Source organism: Hesperophylax consimilis, chromosome 8, assembly GCF_061612785.1.
Source record: "Hesperophylax consimilis isolate HC1 chromosome 8, BYU_Hcon_1.0, whole genome shotgun sequence".
Classification (NCBI taxonomy): Eukaryota; Metazoa; Arthropoda; class Insecta; order Trichoptera; family Limnephilidae; genus Hesperophylax; species Hesperophylax consimilis.
The window spans coordinates 31,409,072-31,436,185 of record NC_142843.1 but is presented as its reverse complement, the minus strand read 5'-3'; the positions used below and the strand labels follow the sequence as shown (position 1 = coordinate 31,436,185).

The following is a 27,114-nucleotide window of genomic DNA, read 5'->3' as shown; positions in this document are numbered from 1 at the left end:
TTTTTTCTCCTTAGAGCCCTTATCGTGTTTGGGGATGCTGTATGGGGGGGGGGTCTTTGAAGGTAAGGAAAGGAGAAAAAGTTCTAGGAAGGAAAAAGGTAGGACGGGGGGTTAGGAATCTGTAGGGGGGGGTCAATGAGTCCGGACGTATGAATCCATCCCTCTCACTACGGTGAAAGGCGATGGGTCGAGAGAGTCTGGCCGGAGAGGTAAAAAAGTCTCTCTCAACCGGTCTCTTGCGATCTGGCCCGCCACACAGTAGGTGAGTAAACTTAACCGCCGTCAAGACCCAGACAAACCTCATCCATGAACCCAATCACTCCTGCTAAGTCACCAAACGCTGCAAACAACTTGCGGTGACCTATGGCTGGGGTGTTGGTTTTCCAATAAATTGTTCTGGGGCGGCAGTTCCCATTCCCGCGAAAATCAATAAATTAATTTGTATGTATTTTTTTTATTTCGAAAAAGTATTTTCACAATTTTTTTTTTAATACATAACACATGAAAAACATATTATATTGTTACAAAAATACATAGTGGATGTCATAAGAACAAAGTAGTGAGAAATATGTTTTTTAGTATTTCTAAACGAATGAACACCGATGAACTAGCTTTTGAGTTTGAGGTAGCAGTAAAAAGTAATATCATAGAGTGTACGATATAACAGGATTATTACAGGATATATGTACAGGATGGGATAACATTATAAAACAAAAATATGGTTCAAAATGAACGCATTTTGTTAGTGGTGTTACACGTGTTCAGTTTTATTGATATAATTTTACTTTTTTTCTTGAATAATCTCGAATCTGTTATTTTTTTTTAATTCTTGGGGAAGACTATTAAAATATTTTATCCCTTTGTAAATATAATTGCCGTCGTGTAAAGTGTCGTGTAGAAAATAGAGGAAAGTGGATGTTATATTAATTTGTGTCTTAATGTTGAATTACGTTTTAATTGTTTACAATGTATTATATTTGAATACTTGTAATATTGAGACTTTTTTATAGATTTTTAAATATTTCGGCACTTGGATAATTTTGAACAATGTTGCTGAAGGGAATGTAGGTTGTTTTTTCAAAATATCTTTAATAATTAGTTTTCGTACCACCTTTACAGGGCTTACAATTTTTTCATAAGCACCTCCCCATCCAATAATTCCATTATGTATTAATGACTGGACTAGCGCTAAATGTAATATTTTATAATTATTCAACTTAAGAATGTTTTCTAATAAATGTAGAAATACATTTCCTAATGCGCTTAACAGGTTCACACATATGTTTGTTCCGGTTCCATTTCATATGTTGGTTTATAATTACACAGAGATACTTTATTTCAGTAATTTGGTTTAAAATGGTTCATGAGCTATTACAGATAGTTTGCGTTTAATTATTTCAATATTTGGTTTTGTTTTAAGTTTATTTATAGACAAGGGAATAAAAGATTTTTTTGGCATTAATTGAGAAAAAGTTTTCATTGAAATCAGTATTTTAGGATTTGCATGTGATTATTTGCATTTTCCTTTATATTTCCTGTTCCAGTCTCGACCCTTTACTATGATGACAGTGTCATCCACGTGAGAAATAATGCTTCCATTGAGGTTTTGTTAAAGAATATCGTTAGCATTCAATATGGAAAGTAATGGACCCAATACAGTGCCTTGTAGTATTCCAAAATCACCTGTAATGGGCAGACCTAAAATATAGTTTATTTTTAAAACTTGTGTTCTATTGTGAAGATAACTTTTTAACTAATATAATGCTCTGTCATTAAAACCCTCTACACGTAATTTTTGCATCAGTTTGACATGAGATATGCTGTCGAAAGCTATTTAAGAACTAATTAAAAAATACATAATTTATATTAAAAATTCAACTATTCGTGTGTTAAAAATCCGTTTTGATATAATTATGCAGCCAGTAATGCAGCTACATAGGGGCGACTTAAATTGACGATGAGTGTTGATGTTAAATTTGCTGTAAATAATAAATTATAAAACTACAGCTTTTAAGTCTCTGTGACTTTTTTAAGGATGAACAATACATTAAAATTACTACGTTGATAAAAAACAAAGCCGTGACACGGCCTGGAAGCCAAGATTTGATTTGAGCTGGTATTTCGTTCTTCTTTTAATAAATAAAGTTAGAGTTTACATTTATAACGGAAAAAAGGATGGATATGATAGAGAAAACATTTAAAAAATAAACCGAAACATATTAAGATTTAATTAATATTTAATGTTAAGGAATGAAGAATGAATTAAAAAAGCACGTCACTTTAAAGGTAGAAACACACTGGGTCGACGTATGCTATGTGAGCAATGCATTACGATATTTAGATTAATTACAGGGTGGCGTGACCTCTCCAACGAGTTGATTTCACATCCATGAGTGGTATTATCTATGCATCTACTGTTATGTTTTTTTTGTTTTTTGTTTTGACCGTTTGCTTAATAAAATAATAAACTAAGTAAATCGTAATCAAATTCACTTTCTAAATCGCAAGACACGACAAAGCTACGATTTGAGTCTGTTAAGTGAAACACATAAACAATAATAATTGTTAAGTCCACTGATTCGCCTGAGCGCCACGTACTTAAGGTTAAACGCAACGTTTTCTTCGTTTAAAGACTTAATTCTTTCGAGAAAGACACACAAATACAATATTGTACCGATGATTCAATCCAATATTGTATTTGTATGCCTTTCTCGATAGAATTGAGTTTTTATATGGACAAAACTATTTATTCATATTCATATTGCGTATATGCGGGCGCAAACAAATAATTTGTCTTAATATTGTAAAGCAATACCTTGCAAAAAGCGTGTTTTAATACAATGAATTAATTAACGCCATCTATGAACACGTAGAATACAACGAGCGTTGCGTTTAACCTTAAGAACTAAAGATCACTTGTCACGTGGTCACACGTGTCTAGAAGCACTGTGTTGCGTGTCTAGAAGCATTGTGTAAGTTGAACTGGAAACGCAGTAAAGCGTGTATCGCGTACGCTGACCCAATATGTTTCTTCTTTAAACCTTATTTCGATTACAGCCGTATTCTGAAAACATATTTTATTATATTATACAGTATTTTTTTATCGAAAAAAATTTATATTAATGCTTCTGGTATATGTGAATACCAAATAATAATACCACCATGATGGTGATTCTGAAAACACACGTAGTTTAATCTCTCTTATAACTTGCGGTTTTCTTGATCTCGACTGGTTTTTCCTTTTGCTCAAATCCTTCCAGCATCATCTTGGATGCTCTTATTAAGGGAGTCTCAAATGTCAATGAGAAAAAAAATGACAATACGAAACTCACGACGACTGTTCCAAGTCCGAACATAAACTGAAATCAAATATATTTTACTGAAATTAGTTACGAATAATGACAATAATAACGAATTTACAATAATTTTGCTGCGCAATTTCAGCACGTCAATACGCGCTTATTAAGGCTTTCACAAATAATATTTTTTTAATTACACACATATTACTGAATTTTGAACTACCATAATTATTTTGAATGAGAAAGATGAGAAGAATAAAAAAATATCACACGCTTACAGTAAAAATACAACAGAATCAAAAATTTATTAACAAAAGAGTTAAATACCTAATAATTGATGGAATTATCAGAGAAGGTTAATAGTTTGTGTAATTATATTAAAGTATTAATGGTTTATGTAATTATATTAGATAAGTTATTTATAATGCAATATAATAATAAATAATATACAAGATAATATAATATGTTACATAAGTTATTTCGTATACATTTTGGATTTCTCTTGGTAATAAAATAACTAAACAATCATACTTCTTTAATACCCGCTATTTATTGGTGAACCTCTTCTATGCAGATTGGAGGTTTCTATCCTGAATAATTTTATATTTAAATAACGCATGATAGCATTTGGCATGTAATTGCATTACAATACTGTAAATGTCTTGATTTTTAAAATCACAACCTATTTTTGCTGGACCGACCTGAAGATTGATTTTTAACTGTTTTTGATAAATTTTGCCAGGGAGAAAATTTTTTGTTTGTCAGGATGGCTCACAGAACATCGCGAGTTTTAGTACTTAAGCTGGGTAAAATATGAATTATCAATTCAATCATTATGTTTATAAAATATAAAAATTGATTCAACAAATAATAAAAATACATGCCCAGTATCTCACTACAGCGGGGTTATAAAAATAAATTTAAATGTGCGCTATTTAAAATGATTTTCAAACAATATACAGATAATATACAAATATATTTAACATGTAATAAAAAACCAGAAAAGATCGCTTTTGATGAAAGTACAAGTACAAGAAAAAGGTGACATTCGTGGAAATATGGAATACTTGGTGCGTGCTCTTAGCGTAGTGGGTACTGCCGTCTCCCGGCCGGCATCCCGGAATAAGACCGTGAGAGTGAAGAGTAAAGAGTTAGGTGGAGTTGAAGTATGACACCATTTCCAGCGGGATCCACTAATTGTTCGATACGAAACTGACCACGCCTCCTGAAATATGGAAGACAAGGTGCTCTTACCGCAGCGGGTATTGCCGTCTCGTGGCCAGCCTCCAGGAATGAGACCGTGAGAGTGATGAGTATAGGGTTGAGGAGGTAGTTGCAGTAAGTCACCCTTGCCAGCGGGATCCACCACTTTTGGGACAGAACACGGGCCACGGCTCCTGAAATAGACCACCTTCATATTTCAGATTCTAAAGCATGGAACCGTTCACTGATAAAACCCGAACAAATCAAGAACGTTCCTCGTTTCAAACTTGAATGGACCTTAAAGCCTTGTATGTATATGATATTATTTTAACTCCAGAGAAGCCCTTAAGACTCACCAAAGATATGAATTGTACTACCTGACAACGAATAACCTAACAATATTTAAATTCCCTTTATTTCTATAATAGATATAAAGGTATGTGAAAAATGTTGCTTTTAAAATGATGGAGGACAAAGCTAGCAGAGGATTTAACACACTAACCTTACCCGACGCATTTGTTCACTCAGGTACTAACCCTTACATTCTCGTAAAAAAACTTTTTCGTTGTGTGGCTTCTCTAAATAAGATTAGGTACCTTAGTTTATTTGAAACAAATATACTCTGTATTTGGTTTACCCTTTCAGCCCCAGTTTTAATTCAAATTAACACGAACTTTGTGATTTTTTTGTAGAGTAACGGTAGCGATTTAGAAAAGCCATATTTTTGATTTCTTATAGCTTGTCATCTTTTCTGTTGCATATATTTTTTTCGCTCGGTTGAAATCCTTATTCCCGCCACAAAAAAGAGAAATATTTTGACATTTGCTAATTGAAAATTTTGCAAATAATTTTCTGAGATAATTTATGATTATTTTATTCTCAAGCATTTTATACATGTGGAAACAATAATGCGGGTGTGAAAGGGTTTCAACAAAGAGTTGTTTGATTGACGCGAAAAAAATAAGAATTTTGAGGAATAGCTACCTACATTTTTTAAATGTTCTTATAAAGCATTTTGTGTACATGTTTCCGTATTGTCGAAACAATCTGATAGTATTATCACGCTAGCTTCAGGACGATCTAGGCCCTCTGATTGGTCGAGTTCAAATCTTATGTTTCGGGTAAATCCCGAATAGGGGGTCTGCAGGCAAAATTCGACCACTCTGCCCCTCTTGCGGTATAAGAACGAACCTAATGACTGGCGCAAATATTTAAATATGCAGCTAACAATACGCAAAATTACTTGACAACTAACAAGCGTTTAATAAAAAGATTTCTTCTGGAAGCTTACCACTTTGTGATGGCATTATTTATTTTATTAAAACATAAATAACTTTGTTTACATCACTTAATTACATACAACCTCTACATGTTACAAGAACGAAGTTCACCTCATCAGGAGTAAGTATACATTGAAGTCAAAAATTAAATATAGATTATAGTAATATACATAATATTTATAGTCTATATAAAATCAGATATAATAAATAAGCAAAAAAAAAAATATAAACTACTTCCACTTCTTCTTTCCAATTGTAATCTATATTTAATTTTTGAATTCGGAGTATACTTACTCCTGATGAGGTGAACTTCGTTCATGAAACATGTAGTGCTTGTATATAATAAAGTGATGTCAACAAAGTTATTCGTTTTTTTTTTGTATTTCTTTGGCATTCACTATGTAACAATTTCTAGACATTTTTTTGTTTTTAATGAGTTTTTATTATTCACAATGTACATTTGTTACGCATAAATTTTTTTATAAAATTAGCGACCGGTTTCGACACGTCCGTGTCATTAACTAGCTATTTTAAAACTAAATTTTTTATGTGCAAAAATATGGGGTTTTATTTAGTTTGGTTATTTGGTGGGAGGGATTTGAGGGAGGGGGAGGGGGTTGCGAGGGAAACGGAGGGAGGAGTCAACATAACGGGGAACATTGTCAATAGAGGTGATTTGCAAGCTGCTATTATTTTATTTACTATATTAATGCTTGAATTAATTTTTTTGTTGATTTCTAATGTGACTAATGCGCACAAATTAAAATATTTATTAATGTTAGAATGTTTAAACTTAGTTTTATCCCCGTTGAAGCTATGGCCTGTCTCTATCAAATGATTAGCGAACTCGGAGAAATTATTATTTTTTAAACATAGTTCGTGTTCCCTAATTCTGGTTTTGAAATTTCTTGGAGTCATACCTACATACTGCGAGTTACAATCATTACACTCTAAAGTGTATATCCCATTTTTATCTAATTTATTTTAAACATCCTTGTTATTAATTAAGTTTTTTATTTTAGAATTAGTGTAAAAACCTGTCGAAATATTAACTGGTAACATGCGGGATATTTTAAGGATAAGTTGCCTATATAAATAAGTTTTTTATATATTAGATTTTTACTAGATTGAGTGTTATTATCTCCACTATAAATGTACTTTTTAGAAAATATTTTGGTTTGTTTCTTATTAACTAAACGATTAATTATGTCAAGTTTATATCCGTTGTTTAGAGCTATTTGTTTTATAATGTTAATTTCATTATTGAAATTCTCCATATTTAAAGGGACATTAATGGCTCGATGTATCATTGAGTTGAAGGAGGCGAGTTTATGGGACAAAGGATGAATTGAAGTAGAAGGTATAACACAGTCAGTGTGTGTAGGTTTTCTATAGATGTTAAAAACACACTTATTATTATCTAAGCTGATGTTTAAGTCTAAAAAATTTAAATTGTTATTATCGTTATGTTCCAGTGTAAATTTTATATTTTGGTGAATGTTATTAATAAAAGTGAGGAAATTGTCTAATTGTCTGTTGCTACCTGTCCAAATTACAAAAATGTCATCAACATATCTATACCAAACAAATACATTAGCTAAAAGGGAAAGTCCACATTCGAAAAGTTTGTTTTCAAAGGAATCCATAAATATTTCAGCAAACAATGGAGAAGCGGGATTTCCCATTGAGAGACCATTATGCTGTTTATATAATTTATCATTAAAGGTGAAGTAGTTTTGATTGGTACAAATTTCTAAGAAAGTGGACATTTCCTTCACAATGGTTTGATCTAAATGGGAATTATTTAAAATGTTTACAATTAGGTTTTTACATTCGTTAGTGGGAATGCTTGGGAAAAGATTAACAACGTCAAAGGACACTAATTTACTGTTGCTAGGTATGTCTAAGTCTTTGATTTTATTTATTAACTCCAAACTGTTTTTAATTGAACGATGTGATCTGAATAAATTATTAGATTTGAATAAAGATACAAATTTAGAACATATATTATAGTTGGGGCTAGAATATGCAGGAACAACAGGTCTAATGGGGATATTTGGTTTGTGAATTTTCGCTAAACCATATAGTTTAGGAGGCTGTGGATTAGTTAATACTAGATGATTATATTTAGGTTCACCACATAGTAAAGAGCAGCTTTTGATTGTCTTTTTGACATCTTCTTGAAATTTCTTTGTAGGGTCTTTTGGATTTCCCTCCCTCAAATCCCTCCAACCAAAGAACCAAACTAAATAAAACCCCATATTTCTGCACTTAAAAAATTTAGTTTTAAAATAGCTAGTTAATGACACGGACGTGTCGAAACCGGTCGCTAATTTTATAAAAAAATTTATACGTAACAAATGTACATTGTGAATAATAAAAACTCATTAAAAACAAAAAAAGTTATTCGTGTTTGAAATAAAGTTTAATAAGATTACATTATTTTATCTATTTCCGTTGTATATCAATGCATAAATAATAAAGTGTATGTATTGTATTATATTTATATTATATTATATTTATTTATATATTTATATTATATTATATTTATTGTACGCAATAAAATGTATACAATATCTTTATTTATTTATTGCACAATTTGTATAGCGCCGCTTTTGTGAGATATCACCTCAGGGGCGCTATATTGTAACAATCTATTTACAATATAAACTCACCCTCTCTCTGTGAATGATCTAATATGTACTTATTAAATGTAACTGTTGTTAGAATCACTTGAACTGGGCGAAGCCCAACGAAGTGCCGCCCGCAGGGCCTAGCAGAAAAAAACCCGTAGAGCGGGTTTTTAACTGCTAGTGTACATAATATTACGAATAACAATACGCAAGTTACACGTAATATAATATTTTCACAAAAAAAATCAGAAATAAAGTTTTGTTAAAGTTAAAGTTATAAAGATTTCAACAGTTAATGTTTTTTTTTTCAATTTCTTTTTAAAAATTTCTAAAATTCAATACCTACAAAAATCTAAAATCCTTAATAAACATTAAGCTGTGTTAAAGCTTGGTTCCAGCGAAAAACGTTGAAAGGATTTTCAAACTTCACGACGTCAGAGAGGTCGTGTTTTTGCTGCTTCATCGCTAAAGGTTTTCTATTTATAAATATTTTAAATTATGTTTTGTAATCATCTTTTTCACAAAAGTTGGTACAATTTACCTCCATGCCCCGCCGCACTGGCCATCAGGAACCACGTGGCCGCCAGGGACCACGCGGGCCGGGAGAGCGACATGTACAGCATACTCCCGATAGGCGAGTAGTTCCTGTCGGCTTTAGCAAACAGCAATGCAAGCATGGTGGCTATCGACATACTCCAACATATCCTTATCGTCATCTGAAATACATATTCATTAGGTAGGAGAGTCATACAATCCCGTACTATATTATCAAGAAATAGTGTAGAAACCACCTCCGTATGTGACATCTGAGTACTACAAACGTTTCAATTATGTTCACAATCTAGGTTCTCTGGATTATCATATTTGGTTATAAAATAAAATAACAGGCAAATATTCACGGGAATGAAGAGTCCCAAGAATATGATCCATGTGTGTCCTGCGGCGCTCCGAAATCTTCCCGTTGCCGGACGATAGCCCTAACTTGTAGATATGGCTAGCTTTATTTTATCCCAAGAATATGACCCACGTATGCTGTGCGGTGCTCCGAAATCTTCCCGTTGCCGGACGATAGCCCTAATTTAAAGAGATGGCTATGCTTTATGTTATTGTATTTATATTAAACGATTAATTTTATAAAACAAAATTTTTGTGAATTACGATTTTTTATTTTACTTCATGTATTTATCATAGTAGGAAGGGCAAGATTATTTTGAAATAATGAAAATTAAATAAAAACTAAAATAATGCAATATTGAAATATTTAATGGCCGTTATACCTTAATTTAAACACAAAAATAATCAAAGTAGCACATATCCGTTCTGGTGAACGGATAAATCATCACAATGATATTTCATCACATCTTTAAAAAGTTATATAAAGTCATGGAAAGTGATGAAACAAAAACTTTATTAACTGGGTTCAGTAGGTTACGTTTAAATTTTTTTTCATCGTTTCTAATGACTTTATATCACTTTTTAAAAATGTGTTGAATTGTCACTTTGTTGAGTTATCATGGAACCATTCGTTCTAGATATTCGTTATACCCTCAGAAGACATTTTTGGTTTAGATGAGTATTTTGGCCTCAAATCCGAATTTATGTTTTGTTTGAAAAAGCCCTCGCAGCCGTTCCTCTAGAAAGGGACTCTTATATGCTCTTGAGCATCTACATCTATAGCGGATGAACTAATAAATGTTTTGTTTGAAAAAGCCCTCGCAGCCGTTCCTCTTAAGAAAGGGACTCTTATATGCTCTTGAGCATCTACATCTATAGCGGATGAACTAATAAATGTTTTGTTTGAAAAAGCCCTCGCAGCCGTTCCTCTTAAGAAAGGGACTCTTATATGCTCTTGAGCATCTACATCTATAGCGGATGAACTAATAAATTTTTTGTTTGAAAAAGCCCTCGCAGCCGTTCCTCTTAAGAAAGGCACTCTTATATGCTCTTGAGCATCTACATCTATAGCGGATGAACTAATAAATGAGTTTAAGAGGAATATACTTTAACTCTTACTAACTAATTTAACAGCTACGGATTTACACCTCTATTAAGAACCAGGATTGCAGGACTGAGGGGAAGGATGAACCATTCCAGAAATATTCTTATCATAGAATCCCGTCTGACTTCAGGATCGAGCATTGAAGACCATTGGAGAAAGATACTTGCTCCCACAATCTGATATCTGATGGATTCCCGTGCTTCTCTGCTTTGATCTCATTTTTAATTTTAATTTTTTATCTATTTTCCTATTATGTAAATATTATCTGTACTTAAACCCTGTATGGGATGCGTGGGATGCGTGGGATTGCACTCACCTCACTACATCCTGGAATAAAGAATTTATTATTATTATTAAAGTTAATGGTAGAAGAAGCCAGGAACGCCCGGTGAAGACATGACAGGATAAAGCGAATAAAATTCTGGAATCGGGTCATTTCAAAGGTCAGAATAACAGAAGACTATGTAGACGATGTTTGAATGTGAATTAAATAAGGAGTGAATGCCGAGATAGGATAACGGCGTGTTTTGAGTCAGTTGTTAGTTAATTGTATGTTTACCTTTTGAAGCGGTAATTTTCCGTTTAATTGTCGAAGTAAATATCCGCCTGTCAAGCCGATGATATAGCCACTTAGTCGACACCATACAGGACTGTAAAACAACTCAAAATGTTGCCACATACTGTCCAAGCTAAAAATAATGAAAAAATATTATATGCATTATTTAATTTTATAATATAGTTTGAAATGAACTGTGATGTGTGAAATGAACTAGTCATTGGGAATATGGCATCCCAATTCGGAAAATGTTGTTCTGGGAGAATCAAGTCAATCGAGGGATTGAAAATATGAAGAACAAAACTTGGGAAGTACATAAGGATATTCATATGCGGCATAGAATATTATTGCCCAATCGAAGCTTAAATTTCCATAACATAACTTTATTTTACGAAATTCAAATGGGATAGAGATCTACGATGTCTGGCAAGTGTAAGTAAAACAGGACGCTGGGCTATTGGACTTCGATTGGACCTTATTGGATTTCTATGTAAGGCGTCAAAATAAAATGTTCTTAGCCGTCACCAGATTTTTCATCACACGGCTCAAAGGCGTTCCACGTTATCAATAAAATATTAGTAAACTTCAAAAAACTTACTACGGTACAAAGTTCATATCGTGTGTCAGATATGCTACGTAGATACTAGTTGACAAAACAAGACCTGCGAAAATTCCCACAGCCAGTTTAAAATACCTGTAATAAAAATAATGAATTATTGTTATATTTTGTATGTTGTTGACTTCGGACTGCAGACCTAACATTAGCGTCGTATAATAACAATGACAGGTATTGAAAACATGTCATCAATTAACACATTCCTCATTTTGTAAACTATTTGTTTGAGTAGAAGAATTTAAGAACCGAAAGTCAATAACCAAAAGGAAAAAAGAACAATCTTGTTGCGGTCAATACCACTATGTATATGTCAATAAATTAAGTAAATAAGTTCAAACAGGATTATGAATAAACTCTCAATGGCTGTTTAGTTATTATTTTAATGTACATTTGATAGCTAGAAGTATTCGTTCTTATTAAGAAAGATAGTTTTTCTAACCTTTGATCAATTAATTCACAAAAACATTTTTTTTTTAATTTTTTCATGATTAAAAGTTATTTCGGTTCATTCAAACCGTATTTAATGTTACAACACAATTAGAGAAATACGATTTGGTTCCCAAAACAAGACTCGAAATAAAGAAGATTTAGAAATTGTAGCGTATTTCTTAAAAATTTATGCGTTTTTCCAAAACACGTGACTAGAAAAAAATATTAATTTTCCAAGCGTAAAATCTGTTTTTTAAAGCAGCAAAATGATAACGGCTTAAAAAAAATTCACAATACACATGACTAGACAAACTTTCTTTATTTATTATTATTCACAGAAAAATATTCATTTTCCTAGAGGAAAATCTGTTTTCTGAAGCAGAAAAAAGATGTCCTACGCATCATCATATTCGCTCAGTTTTTGTATTGGCAACAATGGTATAAAAAACAGATTTGCACATAAATACTTACGAAGTTGACAGAACAAGGAGGCTCAAACTGATGATGAACATCTGCATGTCCGTGCACAGGAACCAGCTCCACGTCATGCACATCTCACTCTTGGGGAACAGATTGTTGATGAAGAGGAGGTTCCTCCACCAGAACTCCTCGCAGTAGACGTCGTTCCTTTCAGTGCTCCAATAAATGGTCTCGCGATATCTCCACTTGGCCGTGAACTCAGCGACACCGATGGCGACTGCATAGGCTGGAACTAATCTGAATACAAAGTTCTAGTTTCCACAGTCCAGGGGTCAACATATTTTGTACTCACTCCTGCAATTTGTTTATATTGGCCGGTGCAACACCTAATTTGAGTAATAATACAGAGTAATATAGAGTGTTTTAATACCTTATATATCTTTGTAAAATTCCCAGGAGCACGAAAGAACTTCTCTTCAGCGCGGAGTCCTTTTTTCCAGTTTCTCTTTTTTTAATTTCGATATCCATGAACATGTAGCCCATTAGAAATCCACTGAAAAACATTAAATTATTCCGTTAAAACCGTACCTAGACGATGCTTTATATGTGTTTAAGAAAACAATGTCAAAACGATATTTATAAAACCTTGACTCTCGCATTTTGAATAATAAGGGCTCAAAATTTTGTCTTATTAAAAAAATAAGCTGTTAACCAAAAGATTTATTGAACAGACCTTTGGCGCTATGCAGAAGTTTTTCTGAAAAGGGAGAAACTTAGCGAGTGCTGTGAGTTTTGAACTCTATCTGCCCCGACTACCAGCCGAGTGTCCTCCCGACTGGGACTGAGCTAGCGATTACCCTTATCTTTATCAAACATAAATTATGAATAATATTTGAGTTAAATAGTTTTAAGTACCTCATTGTTATAAAAGTTTCCACAAAATAGGTGGCGTTAACAAATATTTGCATGAATGTATAACCAGTTAAGTAGAAGCCAAAGCCTCTATCGTGGGTGATGTCCACCGAGTAGAACGCCACGTGGTTCATTATAATCCAGCTCTCCATTATAACTCTGAAAATAAAAACTTGTTTCTGAACTCAGTTAATGATGCAGGTGCGTGCGGTACATTGGTTTTCACCAACCAACCAAGCCATAACGTGTAGTAACCGATTTAAAAAAATATATATTATATATTATTACATGTTCTATTTTTATATCTTCGTATATTTTTACTCATGCTCTTGGGGTTTGCGCATTTAATACGAATATTTAAACGACTTGCTTTAATTAATTGCCCTGAAATAAAATAAAATAAATTGTTTGTCGTAATTAATCATTTGTCTCAAAATTGTTTTGTATAAACATGCAATTATTTCTTGTATATATCTATCACCTAACACATCAAACATAATCCCTTTTCTAAATTTACTTAATCACTCCTTATCGTGCGTGAATAATTGTGATAATATCCATATTTTCTCAATCTGATTATTACCCTTGCGTCTGGACGATGTAGGCCCTCTGATTGGTCAAATTCAAATTGTGTGTTTCGGGTAAATTCCGCTAACTTGAAAATTAAGACCCGATTTCATACTGAAATAGGATCGCCTCATTTCTTCAAAAAAATCGTTTCTACTCATATAATTTTTGGATAATATCGAAGAAAATATGTTTTAGAAAGTTAAAATCCATTGGATTTATTAAATTACAGTAAAAATTATCCACAATTACGTTTTATATATTTGACGTCTGTCAAGAATCAAACATTCTCAGGTTCCTAAAAAATGTCAATCCCTCCTTTACCGGCCGCTGGAGTAGTTTCCCTATTGGTCGAAAGAGCGCATAAGAGCGTTATAAAAATACGTACAATTTCATTTATTCAAACAACGGCAATTATTAACGTGAAGCTACCGTTTTAATACGCATTTACAAATAAAACAAACATTTGATTCAACTTAATGACAATAAACAACAACTCTTTGCATGTACGATTTTGAAAAATATTGATATTTAATATTATTTACGTAAATAATACTTTTGCACTATTTTGACAGAACACCGATACGAAGTTAACAATATGCGGAAGTATAGGCACTGCCAACCCAATAAAATATCATGAAACACAATCGGAAGATTTTTTATTTTTTAAATTTAAATTTTTTCTTAAAAAGAAAGACAAACATTCCCGGGTTACGAATAACCTGACAATATTTGAAAATCTCCTACTACCACCACAGTAAGCTGAAAATGTTGCTTGAGTTGTGATGGAGGACTTAGCCAGCCGAGGAATTGAACACACTACGCCTGCCACCTGCAACTCGGCCACCAACCGGTGGAAAAGCGGATAGAAACTCTTCGTTGATTGTAAAATTATTCAAAAAATCTCTTATCTGACATGTACTTATATGTATAATAAAACAATCATTTTGCCAGGTATATAAATATTCGGAATCGCTGGACAAGGATAATACGAAATATATCTTTAAATAAAACCTTCTGATTTACCTTAATTAATATGAAAAGAATCTGAATGCATATGGGAAATTCTTAATTTTAGCATTTTAATTTTTAATTAAGTAAAATGAAAATTCGCTTTCGTTGCATTGGATGACAGCCGGAAAAAATTCTATTGACAACATTTTCTTTTTTTGGTATTCCTGATATGAGTGGCTATAATTTTTACCATTTACTGTATGCAAATACTAGGTAGTTGGTACTATTTTAGCCAATCTCGAAAAATAAAATAAAGGTATTTAGGTTTGTTTTACAAATAAGGAAATATTTAAAAAAGGTTATTGTAGGTTACGATAGGTTAGTTTAGGATATGTTAGGTTGGGTTATGCTAGGTTAGGTAAGGTTAGGTTGGATTAGTATAGGTTAAGTTAGTTTATAGGTTAGGTTAGATTAAGTTGGATTATTATAGGTTTGGTTAGGATATAGGTTAGGTTGGATTATTATAGGTTAGGTTAGGTTAGGATAGGTTAGGTTAGGATTGGTTCGGTTATGTTAGGTTGGGTTAGGTTAGATTGGATTATTATATGTTAGATTAGGATAAGTTAGGTTAGGTTAGGTTGGATTATTATAGGTGAGGTTAGGTTAAGTCAGGTTAGATTATTTTAGGTTAGGATAGGATATAGGTTAGGTTAGGTTAGGTTGGATTATTATAGGTTAGGTTAGGACATAGGAAAGTTGGATTATTATAGGTTAGGTTAGGTTGGATTATTATAGGTTAGGCTGGATTATTATAGGTTAGGATAGGTTGGGTTATTATAGGTTAGGTTAAATAAAATAATAATGATAATAATAGCCAAATAAATCATTTATCCTTTTTAAGTAGGCACTATTTTGCCGGAATTTTGTATAACATTATATTTTTTTAATTTACGTTTTTTAATTGTCTCTAGCCGCTCATTTCAGGAATACCGACAAAAGAAAATGTTATCAACAGAAATTATTCAGGCTGTCATCATACAGCGAAAGCGAATTTTCATTTTACGTAATTAAAAATTAAAAAGCTAAAATTAAAAATTTCCCAAACGCTGTTCGATTCCTTTTATAGTAATTAAGGTAAATCAGTAGGTATTATTTAAAAATATTTCGTATTTTCCGTGTCCAGCGATTCCGAATATTTACCTATATTAATTTAACTTTACCCATTTAGGCAATTATTCGAGAAAGGTAAAGTTTTACCCGAACAACTGTCATTCTTATTATGCCTAAACTCCTTCCTGTACCGTGTTTTACCAATATATACTCACCCTCTCTCTGTGAATGACCTTATATCTACCTATTAAATGTTACTGTTTTTAACTTCTAGTGTAAATATAATTATTGCATACATCCTCAACCAAATGAATATACAGGGTGTATCGGCACTAACCCGACAAACTTTAACCAGCTATTCCTTAGCACATTTGGAGTAAAAAATGTTGTGGGCACTTTGCTGTCCGGTAGCATTTTTTTTTCAATTAAAAAAAAAAAAAAAAAAATTCCACACTCCATCACTGTCATTGGCATTGCGTTTCGTGTTCAACAGCTGTTATGAGCAAGTATGTCAAAAAGCGTCTTCGCTCTTTCGCACACACTAAATAATAATAGTTAAAAATGAGACGAATGGTGCCGTGCCATTTCGTTGTGATTGTAAAAGTCCGCCAATATAGGTACACACGTGCATTATTCAACGGAATTCGAATAAAATATTTGCCAGATGGGTTTTCAAACTTTGACAAAGGATAAAACAGTGGTGACATGTGGTGAAAATATGAATAGTAAATTTTTTATTAAAAAAAAAACGTTACCGAACAGCAAAGTGCACATAAGATTTTGTACTTCAAATATGCTAAGGAATAGCTGGTTAAAGTTTGTCAGGTACGTGCCGATACACCCTGTATAAATCTACTAACTCTACAAGATTGCGTTCTAGCCATCACAGTACCCACGAGAGTATCTGGCTCGTCAGTAAATTGTATTGATCATGTATTTTAATAATGTAAATTAAAAACTATATCTCTTGTAGACCAATGCACGGTCACAGACCACTACGCTAAAATAACCTATCTTTCACATAAAATACACAAACTACCGCCTCGTGAAATCCCACAAAAGAAAATATCCCAAAATACACTATTTCAGCTGGTCTCTCAGGAAAATTGTTCAAATATTTACAAACAGAAGAATTCTAACTCTGCTTGCAAATCTCTTGTAGACACACTACATAACATTCTAATCAACGCCACATCCGACACAGCTCACAAAACTAAATGTCATCACACTAACCTCAAACCTCGGATAACTGTTGGTAAAATTCGTTATATCCGTGTGCGCGTTAAACTTCACGCTATCTGTAAACAAAATCACAACGACTATGAAATACAGAAATGTGTGCAAAAAATTACTTCAGAGGCCAGAGAAGATTACTATAAAAAACAAATCAATAACGCCGAACATGACACATATAATATGGCACGACAACACCCATCAATAAGATTAACATTGAAGACCTTTCACCAACTAATACAAGTAATAACTCTGAAAAATCGCAGACCATTTCAATTGTTTTTTAAAATTTTTTTTTTTTTTTCAAACAATTTCAATTTCATTTCTAATTTCTACAACTCATTCAATTCAACACCCCATCCCGTAGACTCCGAAATAATGAATTGTTGTTCCTCAATCACCAATCAAATAACTATGGTACCATTCTTCTTTGTCCAGAATGTCAAGACTTGTAAACTCAAGTCAGAGCATTAAATTTTTTGTGTAAGTCTAAATGACTTTCAAAAAGCGATACGTAATGTGTAATTTTTAACAACTTAATCGTTATTGATGCTCTGACTTGTAGTTATTTTCTATATGTACATTTTCTATTTTACATTGTCTTTGCCTTTCACATTCATGTACTCTCCATTCACTGTCATCTATGTTTTCTTATTCGTGTCAATATTATGGTTTTAATGGACATATTGCCCGTAAATTAATAAATAAATAAATTAATTTTTTACTGTCCCAACCTTTCCAATCATATCTTGGCCAGATATAATATTTCGAAGCATGACATTGATAAAGAAATATTCCTGGCCCCCTTGAGATATAGTCCATTTATTTTTACTCCCACCACAGAACTATACGTTATAGAAATCATTTCAACATTAAAAAGTAACTACTCACCATTAATAGACACAATCTCTACTAAACTTACTAAGCACCTAAAAGTTTTTTATTGCGAAGCCTCTCCAGCATATTATAAACTTAAGCCTCCAATCTGGCATATTCTCAAACATGCTTCATTCAACTCCAAATTCAAATCAGATGACAGATCTTCCGCAAATAGTTACATGCCAATATTCCTTTTGAACACAATTTCCAAAATCATTGAATAATGTAGTAAAACGACTCCTCAAGTTCCTCGAAGATAATAAAATCCCATCAAATAACCACTATGGTTTTCGCAAAGATCGTGGTACTGCAGATGTATTGCATTTGTTTGTTTTTAAATAACATCTTTATTAGCAGAAGGATTCATTGTTTTTAAATACATTATTAAAAATTGTTTGACACCACTGATACGTGTCATGTACTTTAGAATCGCGTCAGTATTTGTTTGGAACAATATTGTGACAATCATTTTTTCACTCTAATACTATTAGCCGAAGTTCAAACAAGCATCTATACAAAAAAAAAATACTAAAGAATAATGTATCCACATATTTCATTGTAACTCGCACATACAAAATATCAACAGTTTACTATATTTTTCTTATTTGCTGTCTTAGTAACACATACTCACTTCGATGTTCATATATATATATATTTAATTCATTAACTTATTATATTGTTTTAATTTCTATATTTCTTTTAATATCTTCTATTTATTACTTATCATACATAATATATTATGTTAATGTACTTTACATATTAAATTAACCATTACAATGCGGAAATGTGCTTAGCTAAGTGGTCTAAACATTCTCAAATGACTGTAATAAACAATGCACTGAATAAAGAACAATTAAGATTTTTTTTTAAATCACAAGATTATAATCAGTGAAGGTTCGTGGTGTTTTCACTGGGTGTTCAGATTATCAAGATAAGTTTTTATATTTGTATGCATATTTCATAAGCTTATGCAGATTTCTTCATTTTAATTTCAAGCCCTTTTTAGACCGACGCGTTTTATTTTTTAATGTAAATGACACCTGTATAGGTATTTTGCTATTGTACAATACAAGGTATAACTTACAAAAATAACTGTGTCAAACTATTACAGTCGAAAGCCGAAACCAAACTAGAGAAAGCGCAACACAATTTTACATTACTAGTGACTTAAGACAGTTAAGACAAAATCTGTTTTACTAGTAGATTAACAAAATGTCATAAAAAGCAAATGGTTGGATCGAAAATTGGACTGTAAACTATTGAGAAAAATAATATTTAACTTGCGTGTAGTGCAAAGTTCAACTTCCGGCGCGTGGCATCAAACATTGTCTATCGCGGCGCACAAAGATAATCTTGTGTTGGCGTAGTTAATAATATTTCACCGTGGGGGATTGTGTTGTTTTGGTTTTTTATATTAAGTTTTTTGTGCTGATTCTATAACGCACAGGACCGTATTTTTTGGGTTCGCGTTGATTATAGAGGAAAAATTTCGGCGCGCTGTTTATAATGTGCGAATATTATTAAATGCAAGTTTTGTTCAGAAAACCGCCACTGATTATAACGTATTTGTATTTGTGCAACTGTTTAGAGCAGATTATATCAATAAATCGTTTCGGGTAAGATGGCCCTTTAAATGTTTAAAAAAACTATTTTCACTAGACCCAGCAGGCGACATTTTGTTTGGATTTGTCCAAGTTAGTAAAGTTCCCTGATAATAGAATTTTGGCCATTTGTATGTCCAAAAGCAAAGAAAATAGGTTCATAAATATACTTATCACATAAGTATCTTACCGTAATTTGTTTATACAAATAAAATCCATAAATGTGAATCTATAATTATATTTTGTGTATAACGTTCGTCTCTGCATAATTTATAATACGCTCTCAAAATCTCGGTCAAAATTTCAACCCTTGATTTTTGAGTAGGACAGATTTTTTCGAGGTTTTGTGTTATGTCTATATTTAATAGGACATTGCTCTAAGTTGAGAGAAATAATGCATAGTAAATAGCGTTTTTATGTATTAATTATATTAAAATACATCTCATATGTAAAATTATTTGTAGTGAATATGTAAATAACCATCATAATTATAGATGGTTAAAATTATTTCTCTGGATGTTGATTCTTCGAACAGTGCAATCTACGAAGGTGGCTATGATTGATTTTTGACATGCGCGTCAAATAGATCATAGTGAAAACATTAAGCAACAGAGCGGAAGGTAGTAAATTTCAGACTTTTTTACGTGTGAGTGAAGACTGAACAGTACTGTATATATTTACTCGTAAATGCTTAAGATAGAAGAGTTGAATAGAAGAATAAAGAATAGAGTAGAAGGTGGCTATGACGTATTTTTGACATGCGCGTCAAAAAGATCATTATGCAGCGGCACGGATGGAAGTCGATTTCAAACTTTTTTATGTGTGAGCGAACAGTACTCTATCTAAATACTCGTAAATGCTTAATATTGAAGAGTGGAATAAAATCTGAGATTTGATATAACTGTTTCTGAAAACTATTTTCTATGATATTTATAAGTACGTAAAATTATACCAAAAAGTAACACCCTTACCGAAGTCCGAAAAACGGCATACACATTTTGTTGTCTTCTTTGATATCTGTATCAAATAATAATTCGGTGTTACTTTTATAACTAAAGCATAGAAGTAGTTTTTTGTAAACGGGATAGTTTTTTTGCCTTTTCTTCAATAAGACAATGTCATTGATATAATTTTCTTGTTGAACTCCATCTCCTGAAAATAAACACCGCTAATAAAATAATATTGTCAGTGGCCGATTTCTATATCGAACGCCATGTTAGGTATACTTTTATAACAAACCATTTTTAGATATTTCTGCTGTCGAATTCACAACGTTTTGTTTGACTTTGTCTTCATCCATAACTGGCTTACTAGATATTTGGATATCATAAACCGTTCCCAAAATGCATAAAGCAATCGTCAGTGAAATAGCAAATCTATAAAATAAAACATTTTACTTGATGACAAATTAGGTACAAATGTTTTTGAAAAAATGAATGAATTAATTAAAATATAAAGTTTCGACATTAAGTAAATGTTCCAATAGTACTTATTCGAACTGCAAAACATTGGTCTAAAATATGATGGCTTTATGGTTCGTTTGAGTAATCGAAAGGAGTATTTAGAATTAATTTTACGTAATCTTTTTTCCGGAAAGACACCAACATATATTATGAAAAATTCAAAAAATATATGACTTTCATACAGAGATTTACATAAAAAAATATTTTTAAGTTACTTTAAGTTACTATCGGTATTACAATGGAAGATGCTCTGAGGAACTAGCGTCATTGATCCCTTCGGCACCGGTGCGTAGTCGGGATACACGCCAAACGCGCGCCCAACATTTGTACACAGTTGACACTTGTCACATGAGAACGGGTCGCTTCTACGATTCGTTCTTAAGTTCAACAGCTCGGCTGTGGAACGAACTGCCGGCCTCTGTGTTTCCTCCCTCCTACAACATGGGACTCTTCAAGACCCATGTTCACTCCTTCCTCTCCAAAAAAAGACCCTCCACACAGCATCCCCAAAGATGACATAGGCCCCGAGGGAAATTATTTTCTTCAGGGCCTCCTGTGTGGAGTAAATATTAAAAAAAAAAAGAATTTTTTTGGGAATTATTAGAGATTCTTATGTCAAAAGTAATACTTTCAAATTCTTAAGATATGCTGAACAATTGAGAAATATAACAATATTTAACAAATCTTACACAAATAAAAGAAATCTCCGTGAAACCATCCACGAATAGTCATAATCTATTTTCTTGACGCTTTCCATCTTCAGGGTTGTGTTATACAGAGTCTGGAAGAACAGAACGTTGGAGTCGAAGTACTCCTGTAGAAGATCGGCAACCTCCGCTTCAGAACATGATGCCGGTAGGCAGAGGCCAAGAGTAATTCGGTACTATAAATCAAACATTAAAAAAAACCGTTTCATTAAAAGAAAAGAAAAGAAAAAGCGAATGAGTCTTGCCCATTTGTAAGCACTTGTTGATTTTATTACGAAACATAAAAAACTACGATCTGTTTAACTGTTTTGTATTTCAGTTTAAGTTTATTTTAGTTTAAGTCCACAGCATTGTTCGGGGTTACGAATGGTTTGGAGTATAGTTTTTAGGTTGTGAATTCTAGTGTTCCTGAAAACTGGGTGTAATTTTAAGGGGTAAATAATAACATTCTCAAGACGATATTTTTTTATCCTCATTTTATCGCAAATAAGTATTTGATTCATTCGATCGTGCCATACCTTCCTCGGGCGTTCCCGACTTCTTATACCATTCATTTCAACGTCATGCATTCTCCTTGATTTTCAACAATTCTCCTCTCCAACTCTCCGAGTTTTTCAACAATTCACGTAATGCAGAATCTTGAAGTGTACTACATTTTTACTGTTACAACACTGCGTTTAATAATTGGTATCTATCATAGACATATGAATATTAGTAGACCTGCCCTAAGTGATTAAAAGCGTATTATCCCCACTCCCCATACCGGTTCCATTGGAGCCGGCTGTGCTCGCGTATGGCCTCAAGTGAAATTTGAAAACGTGACGTCATCATTCTTGTGCGAACTATTGTCGAGGCATCATCGGTTCATTTTACGAAATAACATGGCAAAATGTTGACTTGTACTATGAAAACTTGTAAAAATAGATGTGAAAAAGAGAATAAACCCAATTGTCGTATTACATTCCATATATAAGCATTATTTTACTTTATTTTAAGCATATTCACATCGTATAATATAGATCAGTTTTAGAAACATATACTATTACATCGAGAAACGTCTGGACGCGAAACACAAAGCTGGTTGGTTGCTGGGAAGTAAATTATGAACATTTATAAAAGTGTCTTAACTAAATACTTAAACGAAATATTCGACTCTGAAAATAGAACCGAATTTTTTTGCCGAATTTGGACTTCGCAAATTTGTTCATAACGTGGCGAGTAATTTGCGCTCCTATGTAAAAATGTCTATTCATTCAAAAGCAGATTTTACTTTTAAGAAGTAAATGGTGATATTATAATGCGAGATGCCTATTTACTGTCAGATTGATTTATTGACGAATCACAGTCAGCCTTACTCCCTTCGTTCTTCAACAGTTGATTTTACCCCTCGCCATTATCTTCTCGTCTATTAATTCCTATGTCTGTGGTATCTATCCATTCTCTCTATGTCATTCCAGTGCCGAGATAATGCATAGTGATGAAACAAACGTACATCTTTACAAACAAAGATGGAGAAATATATTAATAAAAGATTGCTAAGTTGCAGTTATTCCGACCATCGCTGATTCGAGTAGTTATAAAATATAATGATATTATAATAAAAATTAAAAATAATTATGTAAATTTCATCAAGTAGGAAGGAGAACATGACTAAGTTCATGAACTTTGCATTTCATTCCAGAGTGGAGCATCCGTCCCCACTTCTTCAAGTCTCACCAAATTCATTGTTATAAATTTCATAGTTACCTCTCCTTCGAAGTTGTTAGGCATCATCATCGTAGAGTCGTGGAGGAAGTAGGCCCCGTAGTACGCCACGGGGAAGGGCGGCCGCGAGGAGGGGAGGGACAGGGCCTCGCCCCGCGGGCTAGGTGACACGGGGGCACGCGATGAAGAGCCCGCGGTGTTGCATTGCGGTTTGGAGCCCAGCCAGTAAGTGTTGCCCCAGAACAGCTTGGAGGTGGGCACGCCGGATGCGTCCATCACTGGAGAGGTGTTAATCATTTTACCATCGGATTCCATTGAAACCGCACATTAATAATTACAACTGCTCTGAGCCAGTGACACTGTAATAGCATCCCGATATAATAGCATCTACTACCTATCTCCCCGGCCGCAATGATCTACGTGTTGGATTTAGTTTGCAAAATTACGTAAGTATGATTGATTCGAGCTGCAGAACAAAATGATTAATGATTTTACTGAAACGTTGTTTATTTTTCGGAATAACTTTATTGAGTAAAACCTCAAATTGTAATATTTAAATCTTGAAGACAATATTAGTGATTTCTAAACGATCAGATGTGACCGTTTCCTTTTCTGATTTTTCTGTTTCAGATTTTCGTTTAGAAATCACTAATATTGTCTTCAAGATTTAAATAGAAACGTTGTTTATTCATTTCATTTTTCAGAGAATTTTGATGGACGTAATTTACAATGGTGAACCAAGAGGAACCTATGAGCAACCATGCGTGCGCACTGGTTTGCTCATGAAAACTGTAACAGCTCCATCTTTTAAGCATATTATGTGAAAAAATAATTCTTTTAATAAAAAAAACTGATTTTGAACTTTTTGGTTTTGTTCTGATTTTGTGCTGTTTTGGCATTTGTCTTTCAATGATAATTCGATTACTTATTTGGTTTAATTATTTTTGTTTAAAATGAATTGTAGGCCTAATATTAATTTATTAACACGAAATGTATGAAATTCTCGTAATTATTATAAAGAGCTTTAATAAATATATACCGAATCATTCAATTTTATGCCGATAACAATATACTTGAACGAAACACATAATTACTAAAGAGCAAAAAATATTCCTATTTAAATTAACAAAATCTTGACATAAATTCAAGAGTTTAGAAACATATGCAAGAAATAAACAAAACATTGAATTCGAAATAAAAATTACGATTTGTGTAATTTTTTCATTTAAGGTTTTTTTATCGAAATAATAGGAAGATATTGTAAAAAAAAACATTAAAATATTTTAAAGATTAGTTAATTTATTAAAAAAACAGAAAATAAATATATTAAGACCTTAAATTAAAATTATGACAAATGAAATTTATTTAAAATTTTCCACGAGTAAATGATGCCATTCGTCCGGAAACACGTGTTTAAAAATTGAATAATTTCTCTCAGCATCCCAAGTGGTTCCAGACAAGCATATGAAATTATTGTTTATCTGCTCACAAAAAGAATTCCTATTTTTACATTACTGTCTGATTAGAGCCGCAGAAGGAATGAAAAAATTAAATAACCAGGCCTTTGTCCGAAATTATAACAAACTAGCTGAAGCCCCCGCGTTGCTCGGTAAAACCCGGTTTTAAAAACACAAGCATTTTTCGAAATCTAATGTGATTTCTCTTGTTTTCTACAGATGTTTTTTATATTAATGGAAGAGAAAATGAAATAAGATATATTTAAACAATATGTTGTTTTTATATAGTTTAACTACAATATATAGTTTATGATTCACTACTATTTGCGCTACTATAATATTTTGCTAGATTATATCTGTTGGCAAGTCACCTTTTCTGTATATTTTATTCTGTTTAAATGAGGTGTTTTCTATTATTGTAGCATTCTATGCCTTATGAAAATTTCAGCTGTATCCCATTCAATGTCGTTTTGTATACATATTGTTGTGTTCTTAAATGTAATACTAATATTCGCCTATGTACCACTGTGTACTTATAATCTAATGTATCATATTACTGTAAAAGCCTTTTATGGCGTATAATAAATAAATGATGTATACCATTTAATTTTTTTTTAAAACACACATGCTTTGGGAGTATGTAATAATTACCTTAATATACGGAAAACGCAATTTTGTTATATTGTATATACCTTAGGTACATCAAACGTTAATAATATTTTATATCGTATAAATCTTACGTCTCAAATATTAATAATATTGTATATTGTATAAACCTTCGGTATCTCAAAAGTTAATAATATTTTATATTGTATAAACCATAGGTATCCAAAAAGTTAGTAATATTTTATATTGTATAAACCTTATGTATCTCAAAAGTGAATAATATTTTATATTGTATAAACCTTAGGTATCTCAAAAGTTAATAATATTTTATATGGTATAATCCTTGGGTATCTCAAAAGTTAATAATATTTTATATACTATAAACCTTGGGTATCTCAGAAGTTAAAAATATTTTATATTCTATAAACCTAAGGTATCTCAAAAGTTAATAATATTTTATATTCTTTAAACCTTGGGTATCTCAGAAGTTAATAATATTTTATATTCTATAAACCTAAGGTATCTCAAAAAATAATAATATTTTATATTGTATAATCCTTGGGTATCTCAAAAGATAATTATATTTTATATACTATAAACCATGGGTATCTCTGTAATTAATAATATTTTTTCTTCTATAAACTTAAGGTATCTCAAAAGTTAATAATATTTTATCTTCTATAAACTTAAGGTATCTCAAAAGTTAATAATATTTTATGTGGTATAATCCTTTGGTAACTCAAAAGTTAATAATATTTTATATACTATAAACCTAAGGTATCTCAAAAGTTAATAATATTTTATATTGTATAAACCATAGGTATCTCAAAAGTTAATAATATATTATATGGTGTAATCCTTGGGTATCTCAAAAGTTAATAATATTTTATATTCTATAAACCTAAGGTATCACAAAAGTTAATAATATATTATATGGTATAATCCTTGGGTATCTCAAAAGTTAATAATTTCTTATATTGCATAAACCTTAGGTTTCTCAAGTTAATAATATTTTGATTTCTGATGTCAATGTTTTCAATCTGGAAACTTCATTAGTTTATGCAACCCAGTAAACCACGCTATATGTCAAAAATATGTGTGGGTCTGTTTCCTTAAAAAATAAAAGAATTTATTAAGTACAATCACGATCTACTTACATTTCATAGCCCAAATATCTCTGTATCATCTCCAGGCGCACGCTTCCTTCTGAACGCACAATCAGGTGACACAAATAGCACCAAAGCGATAACATAACAATGCACGCAATGTACTTACGTTTCATAGCCCAAATATCTCTGTTTCGTATTCCTCGTTGTGCATCAGCCAGTTGCTCCAGGCACACGCTTCCTTCTCTGCCAGCTGCTGTGAGAGCCAACCCGTAGTACACCGAGCTCCTCCGCAAGCCTTCATTCTCACTGAGCGCACAACCGTGTGACAACAATAGAACCAAAACTGCACCACACTCCAACAGTTTGCCTGAACTCAT

At 32.3% G+C, this 27,114-nt stretch overlaps 1 protein-coding gene across 1 annotated transcript; it reads right to left on the bottom strand.

Annotated features, from left to right (window-relative positions):
* Positions 1-523: 523 nt before the first annotated feature.
* LOC149421884 (nose resistant to fluoxetine protein 6-like) lies at positions 524-27,114 on the bottom strand. Its single transcript, XM_089634329.1, has 13 exons — positions 26,904-27,114; positions 23,608-23,843; positions 21,844-22,037; positions 20,931-21,067; positions 20,663-20,843; positions 13,351-13,506; positions 12,866-12,988; positions 12,487-12,732; positions 11,569-11,664; positions 10,974-11,103; positions 8,957-9,131; positions 4,554-4,696; positions 524-3,359 (listed from the first exon to the last, which is right to left on the bottom strand). Exons 1-13 carry the CDS (start codon positions 27,112-27,114, stop codon positions 3,192-3,194), a joined length of 2,196 nt encoding a protein of 731 aa, XP_089490455.1. The 3' UTR covers positions 524-3,191.